This window comes from Artibeus jamaicensis, unplaced genomic scaffold (genome assembly GCF_021234435.1).
Source record: "Artibeus jamaicensis isolate MK-2021 breed Jamaican fruit bat unplaced genomic scaffold, CSHL_Jam_final scaffold_1283, whole genome shotgun sequence".
Classification (NCBI taxonomy): domain Eukaryota; kingdom Metazoa; phylum Chordata; class Mammalia; order Chiroptera; family Phyllostomidae; genus Artibeus; species Artibeus jamaicensis.
Genome location: NW_026522028.1, coordinates 775,348 through 795,268, shown reverse-complemented (window position 1 = coordinate 795,268; position 19,921 = coordinate 775,348). Strand labels below are relative to the sequence as shown.

The following is a 19,921-nucleotide window of genomic DNA, read 5'->3' as shown; positions in this document are numbered from 1 at the left end:
GGTGGAATTAATTTCCTAGTGGGTTAGGGATCCATGTGTCTTGCTTCTTTAAAGGCAACAAAGGAGAGAGACCAAGAGACAGAAAGGAGGAAATGAAGCATGGAGACAGAGAGAGAGAGAGAGAGAGAGAGAGAGAGAGACTGAAGGGGGACTGGGTAGGGAGAGAGAGAGATTGTCTATAGAAGAAAAGTCTGTGGTGTTATCCCTTTCTAGACACTGTCATGTGTTAACCTGAGGAGGGAATTCATAGCCCCCAGGATATAGCCCTAAATGTATTAATTATATATCTATTATGCAATAGATATTATTTTATCGTATGTACGATAAAATAATAGTAATTGGAAAGAGATATAGGATTGTTTACATGTGAAATACAATATAGCCTGTGAAATATGTAAAATGTCTAGTTTTCTAGTTAAAATTATCCTTTAGAAAAAATACTAAATATAGTATTTAATATAGTAATACTAAATATAGTATTTAATATAGTAATACTAAATCTTGGTTTTGAATTTCCTTTAAAGGAGCTCAAGATTTAACTAGCCCTGGCTGGTGTAGCTCAGTGGATTGAGCGCGGGCCTGCGAACCAGACAATTGTGGTTCGATTCCCAGTCAGGGCACATGCCTGGGTTGCAGGCTGGTTCCCTGCAGGCCAGTTCCCAGCAGGGGACACACAAAAGGCAACCATACATTGATGTTTCTCTCCCTCTCTCCTTCCCTTCCCCTCTAAAGATAAATAAATAAAATCTTTAAAAAAAAAGATTTAACTAAATTCTTCTGTATAAAATTTAATGAAAAATAGTCATTTGGTCAAATGTTTTATAATTCCTTTTTATATCAATTTATAATATACCATTAGAAAAACACTAGGGTTAATTCTCAATAACATAGTAAGGAGGTTGATTTTTATCTCTAACATTAAACTATTAGAATATTAACATTTGGTTCTATAAATTGTATCTAAATTAATCAAAATGGAATTACACTTGGCATCTTCATTTACTAAAACATGACTTTTGATTACATATAATTTGTCCTTGTTAGAAAAAATATTAAGAAAAATAATCATAAAGTTGTATGGCTATCAATTGAGAAATGATGCCCTTAATGTAAAGGATTGCACTGAATTACAATTACTTACGTGGAGAAAACACATCTATTAATTTACACATTCAATTTTATTGCTAATTATATTGAAAAATGCAATTACATGCTTAAATAGATAATCAAATATCCAAGTCCACCTAGTTAGCTCCTGTTTTTATTAAATGTGTGATAACTGCTTTGCTATTAAGAACCACCTGTTGAAAACTGTGGAGTAATTAGGCCTGTTTGATAGCTTTCTGTGTGTAAAACAGAAGCATTTCTACTAACACTGCTGTCAAGGAAAAGCTGTTTGTTTCACATTGGTTGGTTTATTTAAACTTTCAAATAAAAGAAAATGAAATGAGTTATATAACAGCTGTTTGAAAGTAGAAGTGGTTTTATAAGACTTCCCATAAGTGTCCCTTAAATTTTTTACCTTAGGGGAAAACCTAAAAATTCGTGCTTTCGAGTGTCAAAAATCCAAAGAAATGGGTGCTCTGCGTGGATGGTGCAGATTAAATCATGGCCCACCTGGTCTCTGAGAAATAGCGTCTGCTGCAAGGATTGGTTGGTAGGCCCCCACGCAAGGCACACAAACACTGCAAAGCACAAAGAAATGTCTTGACGCATGTGAACATCTGCTCTGTGTAGTTCTAGGTTCTCAAATAGGAAACCACATGTTATTGCTGGGCTCTTCTGTGTGAGAGTCAGTGGCATTGAACAGGGATCCTTGACATTCCAGTTGTAGCTACTTGTTGTGGCCTAACCAGCTCTGACCCACCAACCATGAGCCTTTGTATTGACCCAAACCAGACTCCTCTCTCCCCTGGTAGATTTATCTTCCTGTCCTTTGTCGTTCTTTTATGCCTACAAAAATTGGTCAGAACAGATCGAAACCAGTCCAGATACTGCTGACTTGAGAAAGTAGAATGGGAGTGAGCATCTCTGAGCTACTTATGAAAATCAGTCCAGTTCCAGACCCGGGCCCCACATTCCAAAGAGAGATCAGTTATTAATATATTGTATGACACTCTGGCCATTTCCTTTATATTTATGTAGATAAGTAGAACCACTCATCTGACTTTTTGCGTTATCACTCATTTCACTCTCCCTGAGTCTACTGTGTATGGTTGTTAAATATTCTATAATTAATTTGTAACTTTCTTCAATTAATGTACAGACTATAATAATAATTCTTGCTTATTTTATGGAATGCAAAGATAAAAACATTGCATTATATTATGCTACAATCTTCATGTAATTTCACACTTAAGCAAACTAACTTCAGTTTTATGAAAGTTATTTCTATAGCTCAGGGGAACTGAGTATTATTTGAGGGTGGTTTATATTATTTTTCTGGCTTTTTTAACAGTAAAACATATTTCATTTGCCGTCAACAAGAAGCTGTTGCAAGACCTAATCTCTCCTTATATATACATGTGTCCTAATTAGCAGAAAATGTCCACTGATTTCCATAACATAGCCAGACAGCTTGTGACCATTTCTTGAATAGAGGGAGTAGTGCATTTCTATATGATAGAAGAACAGAGGTAATTGGCTAATACAGGAAGGGGTATGGTCAAGGAAGATGAGTCAAAATTTGCCAGTGGCCCTGGCTGGTGTGGCTCAGTGGATTGAGTGTCAGCCTGCGAACCAAAGGGTCTCTGGTTTGATTTTCAGTCAAGGCACATACCTGGGTCACAGGACAGGCCCCCAGTAGGCGGAGTGTGAGAGGTAACCACAAATTAATGTTTCTCTCTCTCTCTCTTTCTCCCTCCTTTCCCCTCTTTCTGGAAATAAATAAATAAAATCTTAAAAAATATTATTAAAAATTTTGTCAGTAAAACAGAGTTTGGGCTGGGAAGAAGTGTGCTCAGACAATTTGAAAAAATATAAGGCAAAACAGCTAAGCATGAAATTTGCGGACACTTTAATTGCCATTTCTGAGAATGGTTTGTTAGACATGGGAGAAAATTGGTTGGATGGATAAGTCAGGTTGATAAAGAAGGAAGAGAACAGTGAATTTAAAATTGAATAACTTATTATTATTATTATTATTATTATTATTATTATTTTTTTTAAGTAGGAAAGTATTGAGCATAGGCATGACCTGATTTCATCTTTGGTTTAGAAAGCACCTCTGAGGTCAGAGGGATATTGAAATGCAGATCAATCTTTTAAAAAATTTTAAGTATATTTATTGATTTTAGAGAGAGAGAAGTAATGGAGGAGAGAGAGGGGGTGAGAGAGAGAAGGAAGCATTGATGTGAAAAAGAAACATTGATTGGTTGCCTCCCATACATGCCCCTATTGGGGATTGAATCCACAACCTAAGTATGTGCCCTGACCAGGAATTGAACCCCCAACCTTTGGTGTATCAATAGGATGACACTCCAAACAACTGAGCCACACCAGTCAAAGGTATAAATATCAATCTTAATGACAATTTGAGTGATGTTCATAATTAAAGGGAAGCACATTTTCATTTTCTTGCTGGGAAAATTGGTGGCAAAAATTTTAATGGAAACTGTTTTCGGAAAATGTGGTAATAAGGAAGAGAGAGTGTTCATTTTCACCATAATAATTTCTAGTATTATGGTGAAACTTCCTATTGTTGAATGAAGTGTTTTCCCATAACATATTTTATATTTTTATTAAAAAATCAATTCATCCCTGGCTAGTGTGGCCCAGTGGACTAAGCTCTGGCCTGCGAACCAAAGAGTCGTTGGTTTGATTCCCAGTCAGGGCGCATGCCTGAGTTGCTAGCCAAGTCCTCAGTAGGGGGTTCAGGAGGCAACCACAGATTGATACTTCTCTCCCTCTCCTTCTCCTTCCCCTCTCCTCTCTCTAAAAATAAACAAATAAAAAATTAAAAAATTAAAGTCATACTTTATGCCATTTAAATATATGTGGCCTTCTTGATACGTCTGCAGAATAATCTGTCAGGCACACAATTAAGATTTTGTTAAAATTGTGTCATGAAAGTTAAACTTTTAAGTGCAGGCATATAAATCTTTTTATGCTTCTTATCCTTACTGAGCCTCCTAGCTCAATCATTCAATGATAAATAGTATTTAAAAGAACAGTGATTATTCTTACTGGTCAGTTTCATATTATAATTATGGCAGAGTCAAATAGTCATCTACCATGATTAATAATCTCTCTCTAGTGTATGGAATTTAACATTTTAGAATTTTAGCTTAGCTTTCATGTGCTGGTTAAGCCATCAAAATTATATAAAGTTGTTCAGCCAATTCAAATATAAATTATAAAACCTAGTAAGATCTAGGTCCAAGATAAAAAAAAGTAAGTAGAATTTAAGACCTATGGAAAAATGGGGATTTTCTGTCTAGAAATGCTTTAAAAATTTTTTTTGAGATTGAGGTTATTTGTATCTGGAGGGCATCCATGACCTCTGTAAAGTTACCCTGCTAATTAGTGGCAGAGCTGGAATTAAAAATTTCCTTCCAGTTCAGTTTGTGTGTTCCTCCTTTTTGGGTCATTAGCAGCTGGTCTTCTAATGTTGTGTGTACCTCATTTAACTAGATATACAAGAAGAACAAAATATATTTTGTGAGGGTTCTTATAATTGGCCATCAGCTATGGTATCTTCCTGGAAAATATAATATAAATCCAACTAAACATTCCAACTGGTAAATATCAATTAAGAGCAGAAAGGAAAGGTGATTGGTAACTATTAGAATAGCTGTTAGGTGTGAGATAATTTTCTTTCTCTGGCCACAGCCTTCAGACATGGAAAATAAGAGGCTTCTCAACTTTAAAAAAGTTCTATATTGCATTAGTATTTCTTCCCTATTCTGATTTTATTTGACAAAATGTAGAGGGAATTAATTAAACAATACTGCAGGTTATGTTCTTGAATACTTTTCTGACACAGGCAAAACATGAAATATTTTTAATTAAGTTTTTTCAAAGATTTTATCTATTTATTTTTAGACAGAGAGGAAGGGAGGGAGAAAGAGAAACATTAATGTGTGGTTGCCTCTTGAGTGCCCCCTACTGTGGACCTGCTGACAACCCAGGCATGTGCCCTGACTGGGAATTGAACTGGTGACCTTTTGGTTCACAGGTTGCCACTCAATCAACTGAATCACACCAGCCAGGGCTTAGGATTTTTTTTTAATAAAAAAGAACATATTAAAGGTAAACAAGTTGCACAAAATAATTTTTGACAAATGCTAATATATTGTCTGTGTGATATGTGGATTTAAGTGGAATCGAATGGACTCTTAGTTACTGATATTTTCATTGGCTAATCAAAGGCTAGGAAGCTGTTTATAATTTATATTTAAGAAAACTATTCTGGCAAATAGCAGTTCGATCCTTTTGTATCGACTCCCATGGGTTGGTATTCATTTTCATGGCACAGACAAGCTATAGATCAGGTTTCATTGAGGTGCAAATTTACAATAACTATAGCTCCCTGAGTCTGGTTTCTTATATTATATTTTGTGTAAAACAACTGATTTTTTAATAAAAATAAGGGTGAGAAAAAAGGAAAAATATAAGTAAATATTAGTGTATTGTTTTTCCAGTCTCTGTTGAATTTATGCATATATACCCTTCTTGAATTATCATTGAAAACTGTATATCATTATTGGCCACTCAGGTCAAATACACACAAACATACAACTCAGTTTAGATTGCTAGCCTGGGTTCATGTTTATGAAATGCATAGCTATTTAGGAAAAATTATGATGTGAAACTTATATATAATGTACTTATATATTATTACCAGGAGTACACAGATTTAAATGCAGAACAATCTAAAACATTCGGAGTTTTCCAAATTTTATCAGCATGAAGTGAAAGTAATTATGGGTCATAATTAATAAAATTCTATGGAATGTTATCATGTGAAAGTAGATGAGATTAATTTTATTTTAAATAGTTCTCAATGGGAGGGATAATGACACCATAAATAAACTGACTCTATAATCAGAAATTACTTATACTTTCATTTCCAGATTACTTTTCAGTTTTTGCCATTTCATTTATCTAAGGTAGTCACAATATTTTAGAACATGACTTTTTATTATGTGATGAATTTATACTATTGATATATATTGCTTACTCAAAGATATCTTTGGAGCAGTCTCTCAAGCATATGGTTAATACTGTTTTAAGACTGAGGTATAGTTCAAACTAGTTACAGTTCCAGCTTCAAATCTAGGTTTGTTTTCTTTTGCTTTCTTAGTGGTTAGCTGCACGCCTCTCACAAGTCCATACTGGTTGGTACAAGATTCTCCATTGTGTGGCTTTAAACCTAAATTCGCCTGTCCTTGTTTTCATTGATTCTCCAGTCAGAACTGCGTTGTCCCAATATCCTCAGGTGATTTATATGCACCTGAATGTTTGGGAAGCCTGTTCTTCAAAGATAGTTCCACTCCATTTAACTGGATCCCTTACATGTCTGGTCAGTGCCAAGCAAAGGCTTAGGTTCCTAATATGTGTCACCTCGTGTAGCCCTCAATACATGTTTTGTTTGTGTCATTCTGCTTCTTGAGGCATAAGCATTTTTTAAAGAGTATTTATTATGAAAAATATAAAATACACACAGTTGTAGAAATGAAATAAAATAAAATAACAATAAGTCCCCCAGGTACCCTTTGCTCAGCTTCAACAGTGCGTGGCCAAGTATATTTCATGATTATAATGAAGCAAACCTCAGTCATCGCATCGTCTTACCCACAGACAATTCAGTAATTGTCTTAGCAACAACAACAGAAATTTGACATAGCCATGATACCATGACTACTAAAACTACTGTAATTTTTTCTTGATAAAATCAAATATGCAAGCATTATGCATATTTTCCTGATTGTCTCATGTTCATTTGTATTTTTTATGTCATTTTACTTTGAATTTCTTTATTTGAATTGTAGGGAAGGATAAATAATTTTTCTTCTACTTTTCTGAGTTCTTAGCCGAGAACCCCCACCCATATTAAAAAATTAACAAGAGAAAAACAACAGAAGTTCATTAACATGTATACCTCATGTATACATGGGAGATACCCAGGAAAACTGAGTAACTCCCCAAGGTAGCTTAGAATTAAAGCTTAAATATCATCTTATTAGGGAAAGTGGCAAGGGGATGTTGGCCTCTTAGCAGAATAAATAATTTTTAGGAAAGATGATAGAATAATAGATGGGAGATGTGATAGTCTATGACCTCTGGGTAGTATTGACTTCTAGTCCCATCTCCTGTGAAGGAGTCAGTCTTCTTTGGTTGACGAAACTCCCAGGGAGGGCATTTATGACTATTGCATTCCTTTTGAAGGATCTGTCTCTAAGACAGATAAAGAGGAGTTCAGAAAAAGTCTTTCCCTGCATTTCCCTTTTTTTACATGCCTGCAGCTCAAAAGCATCAACATATCAGAGTGGCATATTTTGAGGTGGCCTGAACTTCTATAATCGCGTATTGAGGTGACATATTCTGCTACCCTTCAGAATCAAGATCTAAATAATATTCATCCATTGTGATTGTATGATATGTCTCTTAAGGCTCTCTCTCCCCCTTTCTTTGCATTTAATCTCTAGGTCCCTAAAATGAAGGAATATTGTCCTTTCTATTTTACAGGGGAAGAAACCAGAACTCGTGTTAGTAAACTTGCTTCAGGCTTAGTAGCTATGACAGCACCAGGTTTAGAAATAGGCTTGTCCATCTCTTTTCATCTTTCTCTGTATCACACTGCTGCCTTTGCATTGACCCCACTTTTGTTTTCACTCTATGTAGAATTTTTTCTATTTTTAAAAATTTATTTATTTTAATTGTTGTTCAAGTAGAGTTTTCTGTCTTTTACTCCAATCCCAGCTCACCCCCACAGTGCTCCCCACAGTGCTCCCTCCTATTTCCACCCCCCTTAGTTTTTGTCCATGTGTCCTTTATACTTGTTCCTGTAAACCCTTCTTCCCCTTTTCCCCTGAAATTCCCTCCCCTCTCTCCTCTGGTCCCTGTCAGTCTGTTCTCTATTTCAGTCTCTTTAGTTATATTTTGCTTGCTTGTTTGTTTTGTTGTTTAGCTTCCTGTTAAAGGTGAGATCATATGGTATTTGTCTTTCACTGCCTGGCTTATTTCACTCAGCATAATGCTTTCTAGTTCCATCCATGCTGTTGCAAAGGGTAGGAGCTCCTTCTTTCTTTCTGCTGCATAGAATTCCATTCTGTAAATGTACCATAGTTTTTGGATCTATTCATTTATTGATGGGCACCTAGGTTGCTTCCAGCACTTGGCTATTGTAATTTGTGCTGCTATGAACATTGTGGTGCATAGGTTCTTTGAGATTGGTGTTTCAGGGTTCTTACGATATAATCCTAGCAGAGGAATTGCTAGATCAAAAGGCAGGTCCATTTTTAGTTTTCTTAGAAAATCCCATACAGTTTTCCGTAGTGGTTGTACCAATCTGAAATCCCACCAAGAGTGAACTAGGGTCCCCTTTTCTCCACAACCTCTCCAACACTTGTTGTTTGTTGCATTGTTTACGATGGCCATTCTGACTGGTGTGAAGTGACATCTCACTGTGGTTTTAATTTGCATTTCTCTGATAGCTAGCGATATTGAGCATCTTTTCATGTAACTCTGGATCCTCTGTATGTCCTCCTTGGAGAAGTGTCTGTTCAAGTCCTTTGCCCATTTTTTAATCTTGTCTCCTTAGAGTAGAATCCTGTAAGTTCCTTATATATTTTGGCTATTAACCCCTTGTCTGAGGAATCATTGGCCAATATGTTTCCCCATACAGTTGGTTCTCTTTTTATTTTAATACTGTTTTCTTTAGCCGTGCAGAAGCTTTTTATTTTGATAAGATACCATTTGTTTATTCTTTCCTTTATGTCCCTTGCTCTAGGGGACATATCAGCAAAAATGTTGCTGCATGAAATATCTGAGATTTTCCTGCCTATGTTCTCCTCTAGGACTTTAATGGTGTCACAGCTTATATTTAAGTCTTTTATCCACCTTGAATTTATTTTGGTGTATGGTGTAAGTTGGCGCTCGAATTTCATTTTTTTTTCATGCAGCTGTCCAGTTCTCCCAACACCATTTGTTGAAGAGGGTATTTTTATTTCATTTTTATGTAGACTTTTGTACTTTTTACCTAATTATTTATTTATTCTAAAAGATCTTCAGACTGTCACTGCCCGTTTTGAAAACCTGTACCTTATTTTTTTAATTACATTTTGGGGGTGACATGGGTTAATAACATTATATAAATTTTACATGTACACTTCAAGAATACACCATCTGTATATTCCATTGTGTGCCCACCACCCAGTCTAGTCTCCTTCCATGACCTAGTATTTGACTCCATTTATCTTTTCACCAACCACTGTCCCCTCTGGTAACCACAATTCTGTTGTCTGCATTTATGACTTTGTTGTGTCTGTTTGTTGCTTTTTGTTTTATATCTCACATATAAGTGAAATCACATGGTTCTTTTCATCTCACTGACTTCTCTTCACAGGATACTTTCAGCATCCACCCATGTTGTCACAAATGTCAGTATTTCATCCTCTCTTACAGCTGAGTAGTGTTCCATTGTATACTACTCAGTTTTCTTTATATAGCACATTTTCTTTATCCAGTCATCCATCAAGTGACAGTTAGAAAACCTGTACTTTAAAATATAGACTCTTGGGCACTGAAGATACCCTGCAAAAATGATGTTGCTCCTCTCCAACAATAAATTACACATTGAAGGAAAAACATTCTTGCTTGTTTGACCATTTATTTGTTTTAAGATAGCAGCCTACAATGGATATTTGTAGTTATAAAGATCAACCGTTGTCAGTGTGATCCTGAGATGTTCTTAAGTCACCTCCATGTTCTGCTGCATACACTTTCTCCTGCGTTAGGTGGGCTGTATTTCAGCCTTACCTTTTTCCACGCATTGAGGACGTACGTGGCTTAAAAATACACAGTGCAGTGATGTTTTATAACATGCAGATTTTTCTTGCAGCTGATAGATTTATCCTAATTTCTGAGCTTTTAGAATTTAATATTATTGTGTGGTTTTGTTTTAGATCGGAGAATTAATATATGCTGTGGAAGGAGAAGTTAAGGTCCCATTGCCTTCCCGCCTACCTGCAAAGACTTCCTCAGTTTTACATAATAATGAGTACAAATACCCTCCAAAAGGTAGAGTATGCATATATTTTATGTAATTTATTATGTTGAAGGATGGAGCTGTTTTTCATACAGTTACCTAAGCATCCTCATAGCACGTTTTTCCATTATATAATTACAGTCGTATAGTAGTTTAAAGCATAAGGTTGTTAGTAAAAGAAAATGATGGTCATGCTAATCATTGACTGATGTCTTTCTTTACATTTATTTCTATTCCCACCCCCACCTTCTAATTACATTTAGGAGCACAGTGGTCACTGAATTTTTGATCACATTGATGACATTTTTATGAAAGAAACTTTGACTGGATCTCTTTTTAGAGAGTACCAGGACGATATCTTTAATTCTTGAAGTCATATCCCTGAATTACTGAATTGGTAGTTCTAGAAATGTGTTACTGGTTTACTTTTACTGTATTTAAGGAAGGCCACAACAGCAGTTTTACATTTCAAACCCCCCAAATCCTTTCTGAATGATAATGTCAAAGGCATAAATGGTCATTGAAGTCACAAATGTTTTTGCTTCCCCTAGATTGTAATGAGGAAGATTCAGTTCTATATTTGAAATGCAAACCCAGAGACATAATGGATGTGGAGCTTATATTGCCACTGACTAACGAGGCCAAGGAAAAGGCATTGGCCTTTGCAGCACAGAGGCAGATGTCCGATGTAGAGTACCAGCGAAGGTTGCTCACCGGTACTCTGGAGAGCAGTAGCATCCGTGTGGCCATCGCCCTACTGGGGCTGACCAGGGTCGAGGTGAGAGTGGACAGATGATGCACTTCAATTATTCTTTCTTTAAAAATTACACAACTGTTACTTAATCAGAGCATTTATACATAGGGGAAAAAAAAAAAGGATCAATGCTGGTTTTCCCTAGAAAGTCAGCTTAGTAGCTTTTTTTCTTTCTTACCTCATTAAAAAAATTAATCTGACAGAAAGCATTCAACTAATTTTTGCACTACTACTAATTTTAGTAGTAATAACTAAATTAGTAGTATCTATGCATACTACTAATTTTAGGCATTGAACTGTAGTTGCTTAATTCATAGTTGTCTTTGCTTCTGGCTACACATTAGAATGCTAGTCTAGAAAACTTAAAATAATATGAATGCCCAGATATCATTCCAGAATAATTAAATACAAATCTGTGGAAGAGAGTGAGTGGGGGTATATTCTACAAGTTGCCTGGGATATTTCTGTTGTGTCCTTAGAGAGGATCATTCACTGGGATCAGATGACCAGGCTGAGAATTTAGACATTAACACTGTCTACCTGGGTGATGGTGGGCTGTTTACTTAAAAATCATCAAACTTTGATTTTTATATTCTTACTCTAGAGATATTGCTAATTTATGGAAAATAAGTGAGATAATTATGTAAAATGCTTAGCATAATACCTGGTATGTAATAACTTCACTGTCTATATATGGCATTGTTATTATTATTACTACCATTACTGTAGACTCTGTTATTATATCTTGAACCCTATTTTATAATGGAAATAAAATACATTCTAGTCACCACAGAGCTGTCAAAGCAATTTTTCTAAACTGTGAACCGGTTCATGTTGCTCCTCTATTGCCTTGCCAGTTCACGTCAAAATAAAAACTGACTCTTAGGATGGTCTTCAGGACCCTCCTGGTCAGTCCCACCCCCTTCCCTGATCTCCACATTTTCTCTGGAGCCCATTCACTCAGCCATCCCCTCAGCACAGGCCTCCTTGCTGTTCTTCAAATGGCCAAGGTATGCTCCCCACGGCCCATGCGCACTCCCTATGTTACTTTTTTTCTAGGTATTAGAGGCTGCCTCCTTCATTGAATTCAGGTCTGCTTGAATGCTATCCATGAGATCCTGCTTTACCAACTTACATTTTTAAAAACACATCAGTTAACACTCCAAGGCACTCTTCAAATCCTAAATTTCCCTCAGTTTTCATTTTGTATACAATTTATCACCTGGGAACTTGTGACAAGATATTTGTTTAGTTAACTCTCGTATCACCAGTGCCTAGAAAAGTATGTGCCCTGCCAAAAGTGGTCACAGAATCTTTGTTCAGTGAAAGAATAAATGATATGTTTTCATCCTTGTTTAAGAATGACCTTCATTTACATATACTAAAACAAAATACTCAGCATTGTAGGGATGAATTTTTTTGTCAGAATGCTATAATCAATACAGCCCTAATCATAAATTTTTAACAGTAATGATTACATTATGGATATGCTGGATGTTAAAGTTCTGATTAGCTCAGAAATATCAAGGCCTAAAGCTGTGACGCCATCTAGACTGACCCAGCCACAATGTGCATCTAAGAAGCTGACGGCTCTCTTTGGCTCATACCAAAATGTTTCCTTCTGCTATAGAACAGTGAATCTGGGAAGGTTTGGTGCAAGTTTTAGGACACTATTACAATAAGAATGTTCAATATGTAGCCTTTTCAAATTATAAGCCCTATTGAATTGCACGTGCTCTCTCTCTTTTTCTTTTTAAATTAATTTTCTTCATTCTTACCTCATGTCAAAACATGTTATTTAAATGAAAAAATACTTGAAGGAGATAGATTTTGTCCATGAATCTTCTTTCTGTTATTTATGCATGTAATCATTCCTGTCTTTCTCTTTCTCTCTCTTCTTTTAGCTTTCTCCCTGCAACCCAGCATACCTTTTGTTTTAATTATTTTATTTATCAAAACATGTTGTATGCAAGGTTTATTTTTATATATACCCATTTCTCTAGGATGTGAATTCCTAAAAATCGATAAACTTTTGTTTCATGTTTTTTGTTTACCATGTACTGACTTGTGTGTGAGAGGTACTGTCGTTGTCACATTGAATTGAATTAAAAATGGGCCTGAATGAATGAGCATCACTTTAAACTTTAAGTTGTCATTGTACATAGGCTGATTCCATCCAGGTTGCCTCATAGCCTGATTTTTCACAGAGCTGATCCTTGTTTCCCTCTTTCATTCACAGGATGAATATCTTTACATATGCACTTCTCTGAATGTATTGGTAGGAATAGTAATCATAATAATACTTTATGAGTAACCTTTGGCTTTTTTAAAAGATTTTTTAAATTGATGTTTAGAGAGGGGGAAAAAGGAGAAAGGGAGAGAAACATCAATGTGTGGTTGCCTCTTGCACACCCCATACTGGGGACCTGGCCTGCAACCCAGGCATGTGCCCTGACTGGGAATAGAACCAGCAACCCTTTGGTTCTCAGGCCGGCAGTCAAACCACTGAGCCACACCAACTAGGGGTAACCTTATGGATTTTTTAAAAATTAAATTAGAAATGTTTTAAGTGGTCTCTAAAATTTTAAATCGAAAGCTTTTTCACCTGAAGATTGCTTTCTTTTTCATTGAATTTTTTGAATACCATGCATTTTTTTGTTTCAGCAGAAACTCTAAGTGTAGAAAATAGCAAAGGGTTGAATGTGTCAATTTAAGAAAACCAGCAGAATTTACAGACACATCTTACGGTACTTATATAAATCTAGTCATAAAGGTTTCTTTTCAAGTCAAGTGCACTCTTGAAATATAATAATGCTAATGCTTTTTGCAGCAGCAGCAGCAGCAGAACAGCAAAAAAAGATACATTTTAAAATACTCTCACCTTTTTTTCCAAAATGCTTCTATGTGCACTTTTGAAATTATTTTGATGACCCCATGAAGACATTTAGAGCAGATAGGCTTACACATATAATACAAAAAATGGAACGAGTAAGACATAAAAACACCAAAGTTGCTCTCAGTGACTGGGCAGAGATTACAACCCAGATCAGGGCAGAGACATTACTGTGTTTTAAAGCTGGGAAACAAATCAAAGGCATTCAGAGACACATCATCCAACTTCTTATTTTTACAGAAAACCAAGAGCCCCAAATAGTAAGATAGTGCCTTAAGTTCACACCAGTGATTTGTGGCAGAATAAAAATGGGCCCAGGTTTTCACTTCTCAGTCCAGTACTCTTCTCCTTGCCCTGTATAGCCTCCAGATCAGGTCTTCACTTCTTGATGTACTGACATGAACTTGCACAATGCAATAAATGAAGGTCTAGAATGTTCTGCTATAGCATAAAATGACTGCATAACAAAATCTAAAATCAACCTTGACATATATTTGTTTAAAACCAAATCTAATCGAATATATGTAGGAAACTGACATGTACTACATAACAATGTGAAATCTGAATTTTGAAATATTGGTATGGTTATAGCCACATGGTATTTATGTACTGTAAGAGAGGGTTCTCCTACTTCCAGGCCACAGATCAGCACCTGTTAGTAACTGGTCCTGTTCCTAATGGGGCCACAGAGCAGGAGGTGAGCTTGAATGTAATGTGCTTGAATTATCCTGAAACTATCCCCTCCCGCTGATCTGTGGACAAATTGTCTTCTACAAAACCCGTCTCTGGTGCCAAAAAGGTTGGGGACTGCTACTGAAAGAGACAGAGTCTTTTTTCAGGAGCATGAATTCCTCACATTTCACTTAGCACTCATTTATTGAATTCATATTCTCTTCCCATAAATAAAACAACTCTAAACTATGTACTTAGTGATATAGAAAGATTCAGGGCCTACAGGAAAGGTTTCTTACTTTTGCTATTAGTTTCCTCATATTTATATTTTAGAACCCATGCTATGTACTCTGGGATACATGTCAAGAAAAATCATAGGAATTTTGAAATTTGATATCCTTTACTTTTTAAAAGATTTTATTTATTTATTTTTAGAGAGAGGGTAAATGAGAGAGAAAGAGAGGGGGAGAAACATCAATGTGTGGTTGCCTCTTGCACGCCCCTTACTGGGGACCTGGCCCACAACTCAACCATGTGACATTACTGGGAATCGAACCTGCGACCCTTTGGTTCACAGGCCCATGCTCAATCCACTGAGCCACACCAGCCAGGGCTTGATATTTTTTAAAGAGGAAATCTGAAAGATTTCCTTGGTGAGGATTCCAAAGGGTAAAGGAAAAGTTTTCTGTATTTGTATAATTCAAGTGCCCTTCAAATAATGAAGTAATCCTACTGATGTTGTGAAAGGTAAAACTTGGCACTAGTTAAAGCAGTAAGGGGATAGACTTTATTCACTAACTATTGCAGCAGGGAGGAGGCTCCAGTGTGAAATGAACTTAAAACTTTAATTTGTGCAGCGGTAACTGGGGAGTCGTTAGGGGAGGATGAGAAAAAGTTAAGGAGGGAGAATGACTAGGGACTTGAGCAGATTCACTGAAGTGTAACATTTACAAGAAGGGAGAGGAGCAGTGATGGATGAGATCTGGATTTGTTCACTAATGCTTATTGTCAGGAGAAATAAACAAATGGAATCTTTATGCCCAGAGGTAGTGATGAAAGTTGCTGCCAGGTCCCCTGCTGGCCAGGAGCATTATCTCTGTGAAGGTTTACGTTCCAAAGAGAGGTTTCTGAGGTTCTTGAGTGTGGGGGCGACTTTTCCCACTAGTCCCCCCCATCCACCATGGATGAAAGTAAACACTACCAAGACGTGATCTGCTTGGGGAGGAGAGGTGGACAATCCCTCAAAGGGGAAGGGCCTCGAGTGCCCCTTCCTCTGATGGCTTTTATTGGGTTCGTTTGCACGAGAATACAAGTAAGGCTCAAACAATAGATAGCATTCAGAGAACCATGAGGGCTTATTCTCAATCAGGGTCAGATAGCTAAAGAGCCATAAAACTTTGAGGAACAAACTTCTTGCTTGGATCCTTATCATTTAAATGACAGCATTCTAGATTTTTACATATTGTTTCCTATGCCTGATTTGCCCTGGATACCCACCCTTTCTAGCACAGGGCTGCACCACCTTCCCCATCATAGGTTTTTAGGCTTAAGTGGATTAGAGCCAGGAAGTGTTTCTCCTACACGGAAATGGGGACTCGGGCTGTCAGAATAGCCAGGGGCCGAGGGTCCATCGCTCCCTCTTTGTTGCAGCCCCCTTCTATGGAGTCCTCCCATGCTGGCCTCCCAAGTGATCATGTCTGGTCTAGGTTGCCCCCCTCTGAGGGGTCATATCCGCCATAGACATTGACCATGCACTGGGGGCAGGGGAGTAAACTGAGGCAGCACTTTCTACCAGAGACAAGCTTTGTCTCCTGTAGCTCGCATTCCGGAGGTCGCTGACTCAGTGTTAGCCATGGGGGGCAGTTACAATTCCTGAAACCAGGCAGAGCGGTTCCCAACACTTGAGGAGACAGTTATGGCTGATAGAAGATTTCCATCTCAAAGGGGAGAGAAAGGATTTATAATTGCAAGCTTTCTAAAGTAACAGCTGATAAGCATCAATAAATCCGGATCCCGTCCATCAATCTTCTCTCACATCTTGCACGTGCCTGCTTCTGTGACTCTGCAGGTTTTGTGTGTATGCCAAGCTTGAGGCCTAGTTGAAAAGAGGGTTTCCAGGAGAATGGCTAGAGTTTGGTCAAGTGGAGAGTCTGTGTCAATACATATTATTTCAAATGGCTTGAAGATCTAGAAGGCAGACAGTATGTATTTAGGGTAAAGAGCAAGTTGCTGATGTGAATAGATTATTTATTCACAGTGACCAGAAAAATTAACCAAACCTAAGCAGTGATAAATGTTGAATTGAATTAATTCGAATTTCTGTGTTTACATGATGTGACTTGCCAAAATAAAGTAGGTAGAACATGGGACTTTGTGGGAAAAAATTCCTGTGCATTTTATAGATCATGAACCTAGTGAATGAGATCATCGCTAAAGGTACTAACATTTATTTTTGATGAGTAATTATATCATGATCATACTCATGTTGATGATGACAATGATGATAATGACAGCCAACATTTATTGAATTCTTAAAACATGGTCCAAGTACCTGGCATTACTTTATACTTTAAATACACTGGAAGTAGGCAGTGTGTACTATTATCATCCATGTTGTACAAATAAAGAATTGTGGCTTTGGTTAATAACCAAGCCAATCTTACTTAGAGTTGGAACATATAATTGCAGGTAGTCTGGTTCCAAGAATGCTCTTAGTCCAGCAGTGGGGCTGTACTATGTTGTCAGCAGTAGAGCATCCAGATCAAAATAAATGACCACCTATCTCTGTGGTCTGAATTGCTTGATTCACACAGAGAGCTATGTTTCCCTTCAGTTTTCTATTTTAGGAAGCACACTATTGAACTCAGTTGTGTCTTGAGGAGCATATGCACGGGGGTGAGTTGTAAACTACATCATATAAGTAACAGTTGAAAGCAGTAAAAGCACAAAACTTATTTAAAAGAGATGTTCGCAGATCTGGGGAGGGCCAGGACCTAGTTTTGTGTGTGTGTGCGTGTGTGTGTGTGTGTGTGTGCATTTATATCTGTTTTCTCCCCTACACAATTGTCATCAGCAAAAGAAAGGGGACTAACTATACAGCTAATGAGAACTAGAGTTGATGGGTATATGTTAAGATGCACAGGTTCAACTGAAGCAGGGAAGCACTTTCTCAATGCTGTTCACCAATACAATGGTTTCTTCCTGAGGGTGCCGAAAGGATTAGAACAGGCACTTACAGGATGACTCCTTTAATTCCATGAAACACCTTTGTGTTGTCTCTTGCCAATTAAATAATAACATGTCTAAAGAAATGAACAAATTCACATCCTCAGTGTATTTTCCCTCTGAATATGGAATCTAAATACATAATGCTCTCTTTTGTGTTTTAGAGTTAAAGGGTAAGAGAATTACATTCCAATTTTTTCTTTCTGTTTATTTACAGACGTCGAGGCTCTTTAATATCTCAAAGTTAAAGCAGCCTAAGTTCATTTCATACGTAACAAGTGTGAGCCTTCCAGGACATTTTCATGTCCCCAAGGAAATCTACATTCCTCAACATCCAGAAATTCAAGCTGAAGGGCGTAAACCTGCAAGTAAAAAAAGTAAGCAGTAATGTGTGGATTGCAATATCTAGCACCATTGCCAGCATTGCAAAATAATAAAATACAAAGAACAGATTATCTCTACTAGTAGGATGTTTATAAAATATTTGGAAAGATAATTTAGCTACATAAATACCAATTATTGAGCAATAGTTTGTGTTATAAGTAACCAACAAACTACACACTAAGTTAAGTACTGAATGTGAGTGCTTAATTACTGGTACTGAACTTTGCAGACTTGTCTGTGTTATACAATACCTATATGATAAAGACATTAAGTGCACTTTGAGAAAGGTGAGCTCTCGTTTTGACAGTGAACCTGGTTGTAAAAGTTGTGCTAGAGTTGTGGTTCAGTCTGACTCTAAAGGGGTGGGGGGATGTTGAGGTCAAGAGCATCTCAGAGGAGAACAATACTACTTATGAGTAATTTATCTTTGATATGGACTAAGCTCTTTATTAGTTGAGTACTTACTCTTGGTCTCCTGGTGTCTCTTTATTTTGATTTGTGTTTAGGAAAGACCAAGCCAGATTTAATAGAATATTAATATAGTACATTATTAAATACAAGGGATAATATATAAATAATGTGACTAAATAGTATAAAGTGTTACAATTAATTTACGTTTTTCTTCCCCTTACCTCCAAGCTGATGAATAATAATAGGAATATATATTTTTATTTGTTAGGGCTTTTTCTACAATGTACCATGTGTCATTGATTCTAGGTTATGTTATTATTCATTAGGGTTTTGTTATGTTTTCATTTGCATTGGCCTATGGCTTTGTGTTAACTATAAAATATTCATATATCTAAAATGGTGGTTAAAATGATAAGGTACAGTGTGATCTGTTTACTTTGTCTGCCTAGGAGAACTGTGATGTTGAATATCTTTCCATGTGCTTATTGGTCATCTCATAAGTGTTCATTCAGATCATTTACTCATTTTTTAAAATTGGATTGTCTTTTTATTATTGAGCTGCAACTGTTCTATCTATATTCTAGATACAATACCCTCTCAGATAGATGATTTTCAAATATTTTTCTCATTCTATTGGTTGTCTTTTCACTGTCTTGATAGTGTCCTTTGGAGCACAAAGTTTTAATTTTGATGAAGTCCAATTTATCTATTTTCATCATCCTTATTGTTCTGGCTTTTGACATTATATCCATGACTCCATTGCCAAATTGAAAGTCATGAAGATTTAGATCTCTGTTTTCTTCTGAGAGTTTTATAGCTTTAATTCTGGCATTTAGGTTTCTGATTTATTTTTAGTTTTGTATATTGTTTGCAGTAAGGGTCTAACTTCATTCTTTTGCATGTGACTATCTGATGGTCTCCTCACCATTGTTGAAAACCCTGTCTTCTTTGAGCATTAAGTGATCTTGGCACCCTTATTGGGAACCAGTCGAGCACAGATACCTTGTCCATTTCTGAATTCTCTGCTGTATCCTTCAGACCTGTATGTCCATCCACATGACACTTTTTAAATTGCTATTGCTTTGTGGTAAGTTTTGAAAGTGTGAAGTCCTGCCACATTATTCTTTTGAAACCATATCATTTTGGTTCTGAGATTCTTAAATTTTCATATGGATTTTAAAATTTGCTTGGGAATTTGTATAAGCAAGCCATCTGGCTTTCTGACAGGCATTGTACTGAATCTATAGATCAGTTTTGGGGTGGGGAGAGTCATCTTAATAATTTCAAGCCTTCTGATTCATGACCATGTAATGTTTCTTCAAAGATATTCCTTAATTTTTGACAATTTTGTAGTTTTAGGAGTATAAGTTTT

The 19,921-nt window shown here is 36.6% G+C and overlaps 1 protein-coding gene across 1 annotated transcript in view; it reads left to right on the top strand.

The window, feature by feature from the left end:
- CFAP47 (cilia and flagella associated protein 47) overlaps window positions 1-19,921 on the top strand; it is a 338,472-nt gene that overhangs the window by 186,018 nt on the left and 132,533 nt on the right. Inside the window, 3 exon segments of the mRNA XM_053655801.1 lie at window positions 10,128-10,242; window positions 10,762-10,988; window positions 17,972-18,131. Of these exon segments, the coding sequence (XP_053511776.1) occupies window positions 10,128-10,242; window positions 10,762-10,988; window positions 17,972-18,131 (502 nt within the window).